Source organism: Acartia tonsa, chromosome 12, assembly GCF_053477335.1.
Source record: "Acartia tonsa isolate MP-2025a chromosome 12, ASM5347733v1, whole genome shotgun sequence".
NCBI lineage: Eukaryota > Metazoa > Arthropoda > Copepoda > Calanoida > Acartiidae > Acartia > Acartia tonsa.
Genome location: NC_137271.1, coordinates 20,864,786 through 20,881,426, shown reverse-complemented (window position 1 = coordinate 20,881,426; position 16,641 = coordinate 20,864,786). Strand labels below are relative to the sequence as shown.

Sequence of the window (16,641 nt, the reverse complement as noted above, 5' to 3'; positions counted from 1 at the left end):
CTGGTGCAACATCCAACTAGTAATATATCTATTATTGTGGTGTAGGTGAGATAGTGTTGAGAAAAAGAAAGAGAGAGAAATTAAACATACAAATAGATAGAAAAAAAACATACAGAAAAAGTACATAAATGAGAAAGATAGAGAAAAGGGAGAAAAAGGGATAATGCATAATAGAGAGAAAGAAGTAAAATAGCCAGTTTAAAAACAAGAAAGTGCTGGAGCAAAGAAGAAAAGAAAAGAAAAATTATAGATAGATACTAGATACTATAATATAAGGAATAAGAGAGATAGTTGTGATGAATATATTTCCAGTATGGCTTCGAAACCGCTTAATATCCGTAGGATTAGAACTGAATATCAGTCATACTGAAAAACCATGTATAGCATCGTATTTTATACAATTTTCAGCGGATACTAAATAAAATAAACTATTAATACCAGTATTGCTAGAACGGTCCATCGGCCCCTTTGTGCTAACAAAGCTGGTTTTAATCTTTTCTTTTATTTTAATACCCACGGAAAGCTGTCTATAATATGATACGATAAATATCTATTATATAAATAAAAAGGATAAGAGAAAAATTTGCGGTTGTGATAGAAAACTTTATGGTTTGCCCTCCTTGCATCAACAATCGATATATTATTACTTGGATGTTGCACCAGATTTTTATGTTATACTCTAATACAGTGAACAATAGCAGCTGGCTAAAATAACTATGTCTATATCCACCATCTAGCCTCTTTAGCTCATTCCCTCCACTCCGAACGAACTTATCATAAATGAGGTCTATATTAGCAACCTAAATTGACGACTAATTTCACCCTGTCAATATATCCACACATTCTATATCAAATGCATTCAGGGATAACGATATGGCATCCAAAGAAAATATTTACAAATTCAAATATAATATTAGGCGCATTCACTCACAGTGATTTGTTGATCACTGAAATCCTCTTTCCTCAATTTTTTTTTGAAAATTAAAAATAAATGTCGGACGGAGGAGGGGGGGGGGTTAAATTTTTTTTAGTAATTCTGGTTAAGGCTACATTATTAACCCGCAATGTTATGACACTACAGGTACAGTGGAATGCTTTCAAAGTGACCATTTTTTTCTCGTATGTATGTCACTTTCGCCCTTCTGGTGGGAGCTGGGTGAGATATAGACTTTTGTGTAACAGTTGATAATTATTATTTTTTTTGTATGTATTAACCCATGCTAAAATTAAATAAATGTTATTTTATGTTATACTAGCGGCTACGCCCTTAGAAGTCTCTAGGGGCACTTAAGATAGGAGAGGGAAAAGTTGACCTCATCCCATTTTAGATTTGAGTTTCAAAAGAGTAAAAAAATATTTTTTTTGGGGGGGAGGGGGGTGAAGACAGCCTTCCCAAAAATAGTTTAAAACCTTCCCAGGACCTATAAAAAGCTTCACTGTAAAGGAGAACAATATCGGTTTAGCAGTTAATGAGATCCTTCGGGACAGACAAAAAACGCTTACTACTTTATATAATAGGATTATGAAAGTGTTTTAAAGTTTTCTCTTTGCTATGCCCATTCTTAACATCCAAGATTGGTATACTGTAGCTCATTGGTGACTCAGCAAAGTCAAAACTTGGATTTAGTGTTCGGTCACCTTGAAAGCATCCCACTGTTTAGGCCCAGCAGGGTTATGACCAACACAGTGTTTAGGAAATTCAAAAAAATTACCTCCATTCCCTTTTTTTTATTTAATACAAAGTTGGTTGACTATTAATAATTGAAATATAATTCAAACATATATTGTTTAGTTAGGTAAAAATAGATACCATTTTGTCTCAGTATCTATGATAATTTTTCAATGAAGCATATCTTGTTAAGAAGATATTTTATGTTCAGAGGCACTATCCTTCACAATCCTGTGGTGCATGTCAGGTCATAAACTACCAGAAAGGTTTCATATATAATACATATATTAGTAGCGCAGCATACTCAAGCCAAAATTATGTTAAAAAATAATATAAAATATCTCTAAATATTTTGTAATAACTAACTAAAAGTAAATTGCCAGATCTATTTTATCAGGATACATAAAAAAAACTTTGTAAAGATTCAGTTCAATAATGTACAAAATCTCAAGATTTCTAGGGGCATTTGATGGAGACAAATTTTACTTTTCTCTAAAGCTATGTCCAAGTTTAGATAATAAGCCATATTAACATTAATTTGTTTAACATTGATTATTAAAAAAGGTAATTCACACCAATTGAGAGGAATCTAAACCATGGGAGACATTTGCCCCAGATAGGGTTTTACTAATGCAACCTTTACAAAGAATTTTACTTATCTTTTAAGATATTTTTTTTCTTGTGGTCCTCTTACAGTAAAAGGGAACTTGCCAATAATTCCAATAAAGCAAGCTAAGAAATATCTAAATTTTATTTGAATTTTGAAAATTTTTAGAATCATATTCAGCAATATTTAAAAATTATTATATAACGTTAGGAATTATAGAAACATAGTAGAAGAAAAATATTTTCTGAAAAAAAACACATTAATAAATTACCACAACATGTTTCCTACATGTTGGCATACAATCATCACATGTATTTCTTCTAAAAAGACATATGACTAGGGACAAGCAGATAATTTTAGCTGTTTAAAAGGTTATCTACAGCTTTAAATTAAATTTCTAAATCTCATTCCCTATTCCGTGACTAGGCATTGTGCTCCTAAAGTTTTCCTTCATAGGCCTCATTATTAATTTAGTATAGATTAATCCAGCAAATATAAATGAATTGGTAAAACATTAACCCATAGTGAGAAAATATTTTTTCAACTAATAAACAAATCTTTAATTGATGTTTTATTTCTTAGTCATTATCATTGATTGAAGGATGAAGGCTATTTAATTTAAACCATTTGTTATGGGCCGATTGGATTATGGCATTGGAAGCATTCAAAAATTGAGATTTTATGAAACTGGAAAGATCAGCTCCATCTTTTATGCAGATTAATCAAAAAATGTTATTGATGATTCCAATATTTTTGCATGCAAGTTTTGCTGGGTGTGTATGAAGGTACTGGTGCACTTTGAGAAAATACCAGCACTGATTGCTAGTCAAACTTTATAAAGTCAAACAATACCTCACATCTAGCTAGCTATGTGTATTGGTAGTGTGCTACACACTACTCCCTGCAACAGGAGTTTAAAACTGTGGAAAATTCCTCACTGTTTTATAGTTTTATTTAGTGCTTTCCTACAAAATTTTACTAAAAATTTTTTGATTGATTTATAATTACAAGGAGTACCCAAAAACTTATTGCAGGAGAAAAATAATTGTGTTGTTTTGTAATAAATAATTTGGTTGTTATGGATTCATCACTTTTATGATATTACCAAAGCGTTTGATAGGAAACTTTTGTGGAATTAATAATTATATACATTTCAAGAAGTAAGTTTTTGAGGACAAACATTGCTTAAGATTACTATTCAAACTCAAATTACTCAGAAGATGAAGCTTACATGCTTTTTCTGATAATGATTTGTTATTTTTAACCTTAATTTATAACACATACTAAGTTTCTTTTAAGAATTTCAAACAGGAATACAGGAAGATGTGAACAGTTCATACAAGTATAAGAGAGTTTATAATCTATAATAAAGTAAATATCTAATTTTCAAGAAAAATCTCTTAACATCAAACAACAAAATAACAACATTTCTTTAAATTCAGGAGTTCTTAATTTATTATATGTATAAAATATAAAATGAATATTAATTATGATAAAATCAATGATTTGATTTCAAGAATATAAGACTGAATGTAAATGTGTGTTGAAGTTCTTGCGTATTCTTACATATGAATAGAAATACTGCATTTCAAACTTATAAACTTAGCAGACCTTTACAACTTGTAATAAACCAATTAGTTGAAGAACATTCTTTGTAAGGTTTTCCTATATTATATTACTTTCAATTATTTGAATTTTTTAAAAACAATCGAATTAAAAGAAAAAATATAAACACAAAATTCTTTATAGTAAATCATTTTTACCTCTAATACAATTTTAAGTTTAGTATTTACTACAAGGCTATGTTTTCAGATGAAAATTACAAAAGTAGGTTTTAAAAATGATCATTTATTGTACAAAAAGGTATTCCAACCATAAACTTTAGCTATATTGGTAGTAAATAATGCAGCATTATCATACACTTTCAGCCCCTGAATTTTATTCTTTTAAGGGGTCTTTGAAAGAAAGCATAGCAAAAAAACAAGGATTACAACATCCATAAGTAGCGAAGCTCAAAAATTATGAATGGATATCCAGAAAAAAATTAACCTTATTGCAGTTTCATAAAAAAAACACTAAACTATAAAATCACAAAACCTTGTATGATTTATAACGTGAAAATCTAGGAATCGATCTAGCACCTCAGCAAATTAGCAAATCTTAATGAAACTTTGTGGAGATAAGTAAATTGTAAACTTATTTGATCTCTAAAAATATCAGCCGTCTATCTCAGATAGGAGTAAAGAAAATCAAGAAATCCTAAAAATCTAGGAATCGAACTAGCAACCCAACCATTAAGCAAATCTCAATAAAACTTAATAAAAGTATGCAGAATATGAAAGTATTAAATCCCTGAAAATTTCAGCCGTCTATGTTGAATAGGAGTTGAGATAATCATGAAAACTTTAAAATGTAGGAATCGATCACGCACCCCAACCAATTGACGAATCTTAATGAAACTTGCAGCTCTCTATCTTTTATAGGAGCCAAGAAAATCACGTTTTCCCCTCTATGTCTCAGACGGACAGACGGACATTTCGAATTATAGAGTAGCTTCGCTACTAATAAATAATTAATTTTTATATATGTAGATTATAGATATTATTATTTGATTTAATAATTTTTATTATCCACCCATATCAATAACTTAAGGTACCAGTATATTAAAACCAATACCTTCTTACATATCCATACTACACTAAACTACCTAACTAATTAATAATTTCATATTCATATAAATATACATGATTCTGGCCAGGGCTTGGCAGCAGTATTTGTTTAACAAGCTATATTCAACAATTTGTAGCCATTTGCTGAATTTCAGGAAATCTACAGCCTTAGTTACTTAAAAATACTGATTTGCTGCAGAAAAAACAGCAATTTTATCAATCTGCCGTTAATAGTCTACAGATGAATAAATTGAAGTTAGTAAAAGTGTCTACTAAAATAGAAGACAAATGTTGCAACTATTCTGATTGACGTCATATAAGAAGGAAATATGATATCGATCGAGATACTCCAGCCAACTTTTTTATTTATTTTTCCCCTTTCTTAAGGAGACCCTAATAGCTTTTCTTCTATTTCTATCCCCTGCAGGGGACTCTAAGTCTAACCCTGCGGGGCTAGTTGCCAAACCCTGCAGGGCAATCAATAACCTAACCTAACCTAAAATAACCTATCAAATACTATTGTAAAAATACGACAAAACGCCCCTTAAGAGGCATTGTCATGAAAGGGACTACACCCGACCCTTTTACCAGCTTTGAATACTTTGACAGCTGCCAAGCCCCGAGTCTGGCTTCCAACTTTTCATCATAAACAATTAAAAACTTATATATAGAGAGAATAATCTGATGGAAATAATCAATTTTGTTAATGTAAAGCTTTTGGAAATGCAATGTTTTGATATTAATATGCATTTTAATATCTAATCTTTATGCATTCTGTTTTACATTTGAATACAGGATTTAAATAAAATAAAAGATTTATAACCAAGCTAAATTTAAAGCATAAGCAATAAAAAAAGATAAGTTTATAGTAATCAATTGGCCAAAAATGTTTAAATAATGTTTGGGGGAAAAAATAGGAAATAATCATTAATCCAGACAAATAAAATCAATGAAATAATTATTTTGAGGGAAAATGATAAAACTTAAAATTATCTTTTTCTATATGAACAAAATAATTTAACAATCACAAATTACTAGAACAGTCGTGTTTGTTGGGGAAAATTTATATTGGTCTTTTTATAGTTTTGCACAGAGGCACACAGAAGGTGAGTGTATCCACCCCAATGGCAAAATTATGGGAGGTTAAGACCCCCCTATCGCTAAAAATACACCTGTCTTGTTTTCTGTAATACCAACCCCCTAAATCTCACAACCTTCTAAACCCCCACGGTTTTAGTTTAAATTTTGGCAAAATACTCAGCTCGTCAAGGTTTTTAGCTAGAACCTCATTGTTTGAAAATTTCTATATCCCAAAAAATGAATTTTTAAGTTTTAGAGATATTTATTGTCCCAATACTTTAATGTTTTTTTCAGGATTTCTCCAGATTCCATGGATGGCTAGGATCCATCTACCTGGACGATGATCTGGTTAGTCTGGAGCCCCTGCAAGTAAATAAACCCAGGTAAGACTTTTGGTTGCACTGATCTGGCTAAATCAAAACAAAAGACGTTGAAAATTCCACATGACTTTCATAACAGTGAATCTTTTATGACAATAATAATCTTTATGACACATGTTTTCATGAGCAATGCATTTTTATGACACATGTAATTTTGTGACATACATACCTTCATAAGAAGCAATGTTTTTTTATGACAAGTGAACTTTTATGACAAACATAAGACATGTTTTTAGGAACAAATGTTTATATGACAAATATACCTTTATGTGAATTGTTTTTTTGAAAAGTGTACCTGCATGAGAAATTATTTTATGAGAATTTTTTGGCAAGTGTACTTTTATGACAAAATTACATTTATGAGCAAGAATGGAGATGAATGCATTGAAACAAACTTATTTTTATTAGAATGGAGAAATGTGTACCAGATTATTGCAAGAATGGAGGTAAATGTGTAGAGACAAACTCGAAGCCTGTCTGTGATTGCTCACAAACTTCTAAACGAGGTAACTTTTTTCAGTATGGATTCAAAACCGATTAATATCCGCTGGATAAAAACTGGCACTCAGCCACACTGAAAATTTTTGTATAGTATCGTATCACAGACAATTTTCCACAAACATTAAAACTTAAAAGTATGATTATGAAATACAAATAAAGGAATCATTACGAAAATATAGATTGAAGGTTTATTCAGGGATAAGGGATGAAAAACCTGCCTATAAATTAGGTTCGGCTAAATTTTGAAAGGGATAGTGCAATTTTTATCATTTCCTAATTGAATCAATTTGGTGGCAGCTCCTATTGGCTATGTCTCTAAAACCAATAAGGTTTGTCAGTATGGGCTTATTTTATACTAAGCAATAAGCAATAAGCAATTGGCTGCCAAAGAAAATAAAATTTGCGGCAATATGCGCATATGTATATAGAGTGCAAAGCTTTCTAACCCATTCTAAACTGTTACAGGATTCATCATATGAATTGATAGGACAATTCTAACATGCCCTAATATATTAATAATAAGAGCTAACCGTTACGTACAAACTTTTGACAGCCAATATTATGCAACTTCGACGTATGCTCAATTATTAAAAATTACGAGATATTAACAAATTCACCCCCTTTCCTTTTTTCAGGTGTTTACTGTGATGAAAGTGTGGGCCTAAGTTTTACTCCAGAAGATAAAGTTTCTATTGATGTTAAAAATCAATCTATTAACCTCAGGAAATAATCTTTAGATTATCATTCTTATTATTTTGATTTTTTTTAATTAAACCCATTAGACTATTCCTTTTTGGTTACTATAAGGAGGAGAGGGGTTTAAATTGAGCTATTTTACTACATTTAAATCATGCAATGTTAGTTCTACCCCCCTCCCTTCCATTCCAACATTTGACATATTTTAAAAGATTATTCAATTCTAGAAATATTGAGTTAACTGTGACTACAAAATCGAGGTATTTTATTTATTTACTAATTACTTCTCTAGGGGAGAGTGAAATAGGCCAGAAAAATAACGTAAACTATCCAAAGACATTTATCAATCTTCCTTGAAAAGTGCAATAACTTCGGAACAGCAGTTTCCGAGATCTTTGGCTACAGACAAAAAAAGGATTTTTATTTAAGACAAAATGTTAGGTATATCTTAACGGACAAACAAACAGAAAATTACTAATTTATATGAATAGTAGGATATATAAGTTGGAAGGAATTTTAATGTTAGAGGGAGATTTGAAATCTGCATCAAATATAAAATATTTTTTTATAAAGTTCATTTTTTGTATAATTCTTTATCTAAAAGCAGAATTACAATCTAAGTTAATTAATTTTGACATCTGTGGTTGGAAACTACCTGCGCTCTAATTGGTTGAATGATGTGCGACACTTAAGCTTCTCCAATCAGAGCGCAAATAATTTTCAATCTACCAATCACAGATGCCAAAATTAATTAACTTAAATTGTATTTCCGCTTTTAGATAAAGAATTATACAAAAAACACATTTTATACAAAAAAAATCCTTAAAATTTAACGCAGATTTCAAATCTCCCTCTAACATTTAAATTCCTTCCAACTTATACATATATCCTAATGAAAAGGTTCCACTTATTGTCTTTTTATTTATATTTAAAAGTATTATATATTTTGTGTTCTATTGAGCTTAGCATCTCATATATAAAAGTCTATATTATGTACTTTTGTTATTTAGAGATGTAGCAATCTTAGAAGCAGTTGCAAGAGAGGCCACAGTCTTAAGGTAAGTTGATTTTCTTCATGTTATGGAATCAAAGCTTTTTTACAGTTAGTTTCTTTCGCATAAATCCACATATTATTTATTAAACAGGAGGAAAATTGCCATCAATTTAGGTTGCTAAAATAAAACTCATTTATTAGTCAGTTCGTCCATCCAGTATGGGCGGAGGGGATGGGGTAAAGTGGTGGATGGGGAAGATCGATTTTTTTGTGTTACTTTATTAGAGAACATGAAAATCTGGTGTAACATCCAAGTAATGATAAATCCATTGTTTTAGCTTATACCTGACTATTTCTGGCCAGATCAGCCTGACCCTCTACCTGGGTAGACAGATTACCGTTCTTGTCCTACAATCTAGAAGAAGGTAATCTTAGGTTATGAATCTTAGGAGATTATACCGAGACAAACAAACTTTTCTTTTAAACTGTTTTTTTAAAAGCGAAGCTTTTCTATAATTAGGGTCGGTCCGTCCGTCCGTACGTCCGTACGTCCGTCCGTCCGTCCGTACGTCCGTAACGGATAGCTTTTTTCGTTAATTTAGACATGTTAGAATTGTCTTATCGATTTCAAATTTTGCATGGTGATTCCTTTAGTAGTTAGATACGATTTAGAAAGCGTAGCAACTCTATAATCATTACCAAAATGTCCGTACGTCCATTTTAAACATGTTGATTTTTTAACTTTTTTAAATAGCTTTTTTCGTTAATTTAGGCATGTTATAATTGTCCTATCGATTTAAAATTTTGCATGGTGATTCCTGTAATAGTTAGGTACGATTTAGAAAGCGTAGCAACTCTATAATCATTACCAAAATGTCCGTACGTCCATTTTAAACATGTTGATTTTTTTACTTTTTTAAATAGCTTTTTTCGTTAATTTAGGCATGTTATAATTGTCCTATCGATTTCAAATTTTGCATGGTGATTCCTGTAATAGTTAGGTACGAGTTAGAAAGCGTAGCAACTCTATAATCATTACCAGAATGTCCGTACGTCCATTTTAAACATGTTGATTTTTTTTACATTTTTAACAACAAATTTGTATGTGACCTAATTATCTGATTGGTCTGATTTTTGGTATACTGATTCCTAGGATAACAAAGTACAATATTAAAAGCGAAGCAACTCTATAATCAAGTCCTAAAAATGTAAGTATGTCCATAATCATTGTCCTGTATCAAGCAGTTTTTCAACAAATTTACTTACAATTTTGCTTTGATTCTTATACATTCGCATTCTGATTATTCAGTTCTGACATTATACAAGTCTTAATGTCCGTTTGTCCTTCCCTTTCAGAGCTTCGCTTTTATGGATGTTGTCATCCTTGTTTATGTTAGAATTAGGTTAGGTAAGGTTAGATACTAGATAGGGTTTAGGAGAACCCCGCAATTGCTTGAAATATTTCACATAATTCTATTCATTGTGTTTTTTACTGACAACAAGGATGATAACATCCATAAGTAGCGAAGCACAAAAAATAAAATCATGGATGGTAATACGTACAAGTAGATTTAAAGTGTATTAATTAATTGATTTATTGGAGAAAATAAACACGAAACCCTTTAAATTACATAAAAGATGCTCATAACAAATATGTAAAACATACAAAAATAGCCTAAAACCTGCTTAAAGGCAGTCTGACCGTCATAGTTGTTTTCTTGAAACTACTGGAAATTTAATTCTGATATCTATAACTGAAAAAATTTTGAAAATCGCACCATAAACACTGAAGATATGGAAAAAATGTAAAAAATACAAAAGTAGCCTAAAACCTGCTAAAAAGCAGCCCTACCGCCATCTATGTTTTATACTTAATTGTGCTCCTTAATGATGGGAATGTTGTCAACAAATTTCAGCATTCTATCATTTATAGGAGCTGAGTAAATCCCATTTCCCCCATAGCGTTACGGACTGACGGACAAAGTGAATTATAGAGTAGCTTCGCTACTATAAATTACAACATGCTAAATAATTTTAGGCAAAAATAGATTTCTTGCGATGTAATATTATTATACCCTAACAAAAATGGGTATTATCCTCTTAGAAATTTTTTTTTCAATATTGAAAATCTGAGTACCCCCCCCCCCCCCCCCCTAGATATACCACACTTTTCTGGGATCTTGCTGAGTCAAGTATCAACTGTTGGGAATATCAAAGGATGACTCCATGCAAAATTTGAGCCGGATCCGGCCAAAACCGGCCGTGAATTTTATGAAAAACCGGTTTTTTCCGGTTTTTAGGGGGTATCTGTAAATCGATTCAGCTGGAGCAAAACCGGGTAGAGGTACAAAAAATTTTACTTCACATGAAATTTAGCCAATGCAATTGCCTACAAAAATGTACTTCATCATCAACTTGATTGGACAACTCTTTCCCCTCCTAAATGTCCATTAAAACCTCGGAAACGGCAAAAATCGCCAAAAATCACGCCTTCGGCGGCAAATAACGGCTAAACGGTCAGCCGGAGGCGAATGAAACATAAATAAAGAAATGTCTGCCTCAAAAAGTTGTTCAACATCAAAGAGATGCTTGAAGTCTCTAAAACGACTCCTTCCCCTCCTTTAAGGGGAAAAACTGAAAAAACGTGATTTTCAAAAGTATGCCCACTTCGTGGGTGTGGGGGGCACTGAACCCGTCACCCCAGGGTCACCAAATATAAAGTCTAGGCGGCCCACAATGCTGAATTTTCACCAAGTGAAAGTCTTGTGTCATTATCTCTTATGAGAAAAAAGTTATTAATTAATTAAAATTTCAAATTGTGATTTTTTGATGGATTTCTTTGATGAAATGACAGGCCGGTCAATTTTTAGGCCATTTTTTGCGGTTTTTGGGCCGTCACACCCAAACGGTTTGAGATAATCTCACGGGACCTTTTGCCCAACCTAAGTCTGGTTATTTGTGAGGTCTAGGAAAAAAAAACAGACTTACGCAAAAGATTATAATTATAATCTTTACACAGAAAAATGGCACGAGGTGAGGGTTTGAGGGGGCAAAATGAGCCGACCAGCGATTTTTGACGGCACGCAGCGACGTCGTGCTTCATCCAATCCGGGATTTTTTTTTCTTAGACCTTACAAATAACCAGGCTTAGGTCGGGCAAAAGGTCCCGTGAGATTATCTCAAACCGTTTGGGCGTGACGGCCCAAAAACCGCAAAAAATGGCCTAAAAATTGACCAGCCTGTCATTTCATCAAAGAAATCCATCAAAAAATCACAATTTGAAATTTTAATTAATTAATAACTTTTTTCTCATAAAAGATAATGACACAAGACTTTCACTTGGTGAAAATTCAGCATTGTGGGCCGCCTAGACTTTATATTTGGTGACCTTGGGGTGACGGGTTCAGTGCCCCCCACACCCACAAAGTGGGCATACTTTTGAAAATCACGTTTTTTCAGTTTTTCTCCTTAAAGGAGGGGAGGGAGTCGTTTTAGAGACTTCAAGCATCTCTTTGATGTTGAACAACTTTTTGAGGCAGACATTTCTTTATTTATGTTTCATTCGCCTCCGGCTGACCGTTTAGCCGTTATTTGCCGCCGAAGGCGTGATTTTTGGCGATTTTTGCCGTTTCCGAGGTTTTAATGGACATTTAGGAGGGGAAAGAGTTGTCCAATCAAGTTGATGATGAAGTACATTTTTGTAGGCAATTGCATTGGCTAAATTTCATGTGAAGTAAAATTTTTTGTACCTCTAACCGGTTTTGCTCCAGCTGAATCGATTTACAGATACCCCCTAAAAACCGGAAAAAACCGGTTTTTCATAAAATTCACGGCCGGTTTTGGCCGGATCCGGCTCAAATTTTGCATGGAGTCATCCTTTGATATTCCCAACAGTTGATACTTGACTCAGCAAGATCCCAGAAAAGTGTGGTATATCTACCCCCCCCCCCCCCGACAGAGAACTATGAACTATGGCCGCAGCGCTCGGCTCCCTAGCCTGCCTAGCCGCAGCGCTCGGCCCCCTTGCCTGCCTAGCCGCAGCGCTCGGCCCCCTTGCCTGCCTAGCCGCAGCGCTCGGCTCCCTAGCCTAAAACCTAACCTAACCTAAAATAGTTGTTCGTCGGTAGTCGGGGGGGGGGGGGGGGGGGGGGGGGGTACAAAATTGAAAAAATTGAAGAAAAAAATTTCTAAGAGGATAACGCCCAAAAATGAAATAAATCTTATTTGTATATAAAATTGATTCATAATGTTTGCAAGTAAATATGCTTTATATATCTATTACGCCTTTATCTACATCATAAAACTGTTATCATATGTTAGAAAAAGCGCCTGTTTTGGCACCGAGAATACATCAAAAAAAGCGTAAATATGCCTTCATTTTTATGCCTACTATATTATGAATGTGTGTCTATATTTTTGACCCATTTTTAGATAGCGAAGTTTATATAAAAATGACTTTAAAGTCAAGTGTAAAAAGAAATTTAAATTTTTTTACAGAAAGTAATAATAGTTATTTATCGCATCGTATTATAGACAACTTCCTGTGTATATCAAAAGAAAATATTATAAGATTAAAACCAGTTTTGTTAGACCCGAGGGACTGAAGGCATGGGATAACAAAACTGGTTTAAATTTTTAATTTTGTTCTTAAATTAAAAAACCAATGGTGGTGTAGAAAGCGTACAGGGTATTACAATGTAAATTACATATTTTTAGGGATGCGAGCGGAATATATGATATATCAATTTCAATCAATGAACAAGCCAACACTATTCAAGGTAAAACAATTTTAGCAGTTACTCTATATAAACACATCCGAGTCCCTACAAAAGAACAGAAAGCAACTTTCTATTAGACGAAAAGAGTCTCCACCACAATTGGCTGAATGATACATCTATAACTAGGGGTCACTCCTATAATTGCTGTACACCAAATGATAAACAAACTTACTCCTTCTGTAGCTTGGACACTGCTATATTTTAATCATTCTTATCAAGATTTAATAGAAGTTCCAAAAGTTTTTAAGACAACGATAAGAGGGACAAGCATAATTTACAGTCCAATGTACCCTCCCTCATTCAGAGAACCAACCCTTTAATTGCAATATCTTTGTCGAGTTGTCTCGATAGTTTTGATTATTTTCAGTTCATCTATCTCTGCTTCTAATCAACTAGTGGATTTATAATTACTTGGATATTACACCAGATTATCATGCAATCTAATAAAGTAAAACATGTATCTGGCCCTATCCCCTCTCTTTTCCCAATACCCTCCCTTTACACAACTCCTCCCCTCCTGACAATAAATGATGTCCATGTTAGCAAGCTAAATTGACGACAATTTTACCCTGTCATAATATCCACATATATTCTACATCCATTCTAATCCTATTAAGCTTTTTCTGGATGGTTAGGTGACAATTTTATGTTTCTTTCTTACAACTAATTTTTTAAAAGAGCAGCTTTAGCTTAAAATGTATCACAGTCGCTAGTAATCGAGCATGTATTAAACTCTATTTATGCTGCGTTGATATTAAAAATCATATATAAAATTTATTGGCAAGTTTCATAGAAAGTTTTAAACGGTTAGCTCAATTCGATCAGGTTTTTTAAAAGCGAAGCTTTTCTATTATTAGGGTCGGTCCGTCCGTACGTCCGAACGTCCGTAACGGATAGCTTTTTCAGTTGATTTAGGCATGTTAGAATTGTCCTATCGATTTCAAACTTTGCATGGTGATTCCTTTAGTAGTTAGGTACGATTTAGAAAGCGTAGCAACTCTATAATGATTACCAAAATGTCCGTACGTCCATTTTAAACATGTTGATTTTTTTACTTTTTTAACAACAAATTTTTATGTGATCAAATCATTGGATTGAACTGATTTTTGGTATACTGATTCCTAGGACAACAAAGTATAATGTAACAAGCGAAGCAACTCTATAATCAAGCCCTAAAATGTAAGTATGTCCATAAAAATTATCCTGTATCAAGCAGTTTTACAACAAATTTACTTACAATTTTGCTTTGACTCTTAAAATTTATATTATGATAATTAAGTTCTAACACTATTCAAGTGTTAATGTCCGTTTGTCCTACCGTTTCAGTGCTTCGCTTTTATGGATGTTGTCATCCTTGTTAATGAAAATATTACTTACTTTAATTTTCATGACTGGACATACAATGGCTATTAAGATAGATTTATATGAGAAAACAGAAAGGAAAACCCTAGGTGTTTGTTTTTTGATCCTTAATAAAATAATAGATATAGAATATAATATGAGAGGGGAAAAGTTGTCGTCAATTTAGGTTGCTAACATGGACAGCACTTGTTAGTCAGTTCGTTAATCCAGTAGGGTAAAGGGGATAGGGTAAAGGGGGTGGATGGGGGACCCAGCTACAAATTTCACTTAGAGTACATGATAATCTGGTGCAGGATCTAAGCAATAATACATCCATTTATAGAATCTATGTATTTTCATCCTAAATTCAAACCAGTTATTTTTATTAATTTAGCAGTTTTAGCTGGCGGGTTGACAAGTTTCCTTATCATTTAAATTTGCATAATCCCGTGCAAAAAAAAAAGAATTTGCACAGTTTAAACCTGTGAAAGAGTTGTGGCTTCTGAAGAAAACTATTTTCCAGTACAGCTTCGAAACCGATTGATATCCGATGGATTAGCACCGGTTCTCAGCTATACTGTATTACGGACAATAGTCCACGAATATTAAAGTAAAAATTATAAAATTAAAACCTGTTTTGTTAGCCTTATAATCTAATTAATGTGATCAAATTTAATTTTAGAAAAGTTTCTCTGTTCCACTTTATGACATTTTTTCCTGCACAGTGTTAATATTGCAATTTTAAAAGTTTATATTTCCACATTTTCATGTCCTATTGCTGTTCATGAAATAATAGTCATTTATCGCATCGTATCAAAGACAGCTCTTCGCGGATATTAAAATGAAAAACTATAAGATTAAATACAGATGCCGCCCGCTCCGATACGTTGACATTTTGACCGTGGAAAAACTGTCTTCAATTTATGTTGCCGAATGAATATCAGTTCGTCATCGAGTAGCAGGAGTGGGTAAAGTTATGGGATGGTGGTATCGTTAATTTATCCAGCTAAACGTTTCACATTATTAGAGTTCTTGATAATCTGGTGTAAGATGCATGTAATAATAAATCCATTTAATGCCCACGAGACGTCACAATTTCATTGATAAACATACGGAGAAATTAAATAAATTAATTAGTGGATATATTATTACTTGAATCTTACACAAAATGTTGATGTTCCTCATTCCACACTCTAAATTGATGAAAATATTTCCCCTGATCACGTATATTCTATAACTATTTATGAATTATAGAGTATCTTTATTTTTATCAATATTTTCGATACATTTGATTTTTTTTTTGCAAAAAAAAAGAAAATACATTTTTCATGTTTGCTTAGTTTTACATTTTAAAACAAGGACGCCGATGTTCATAACACCTTTTCCAGTGTTAGAACCAGTTCTCAGCCATACTTAAAAATCATGTATATCATCGTATTTTTCACTAATTCATAATATAAATTATAAAATCAATACCAGTTTTGTTAGCCAGGGCCTTTTGCCCCTCGAAGCTAACAAAACTGGTTTTAATCTTATAATTTTTCATTTCAATATCCACGGAAACTATTGCCTTTTTTGTGTACACAGATCTAAAAAAGGACTAAAACTAAGCATATTTAGAACCCTTTTCGCGTGATTTAAAAATTCTGTTTCATTGTCAATATTTTTACATTTCACAGAAGAAAAGGATTTGCTTGCAGGGATCAAAAGGATAAGACAATGGCCGATATATGGATGCACAATGCACATTGCACATCCCCCAATGATAATATACAAAATTTCCTCTGATGTAGATTACAATTAGTTGGACAAACAACGTAATGAACCAACCGATAAAAACTCAACAAAAGTCCCCAAAGTTGTTAAGCCAATAAATAAAAAAAAAGTTATCATAAAAATTTGGAGACTAGTGTTCATAAAAGCCAA

General features: G+C 32.6%; 1 protein-coding gene across 1 annotated transcript in view; it reads left to right on the top strand.

The window, feature by feature from the left end:
- The window catches only part of LOC145333236 (neurexin-4-like), a 47,651-nt gene that overhangs the window by 14,962 nt on the left and 16,048 nt on the right, over positions 1-16,641 (top strand). The window contains exons 4-10 of the mRNA XM_080178374.1: positions 6,320-6,408; positions 6,814-6,911; positions 7,542-7,629; positions 7,830-7,862; positions 8,613-8,660; positions 8,935-9,021; positions 13,313-13,374. Coding sequence (XP_080034500.1) covers positions 6,320-6,408; positions 6,814-6,911; positions 7,542-7,629; positions 7,830-7,862; positions 8,613-8,660; positions 8,935-9,021; positions 13,313-13,374 — 505 coding nt within the window. The remainder of the gene's footprint in view (positions 1-6,319; positions 6,409-6,813; positions 6,912-7,541; positions 7,630-7,829; positions 7,863-8,612; positions 8,661-8,934; positions 9,022-13,312; positions 13,375-16,641) is intronic.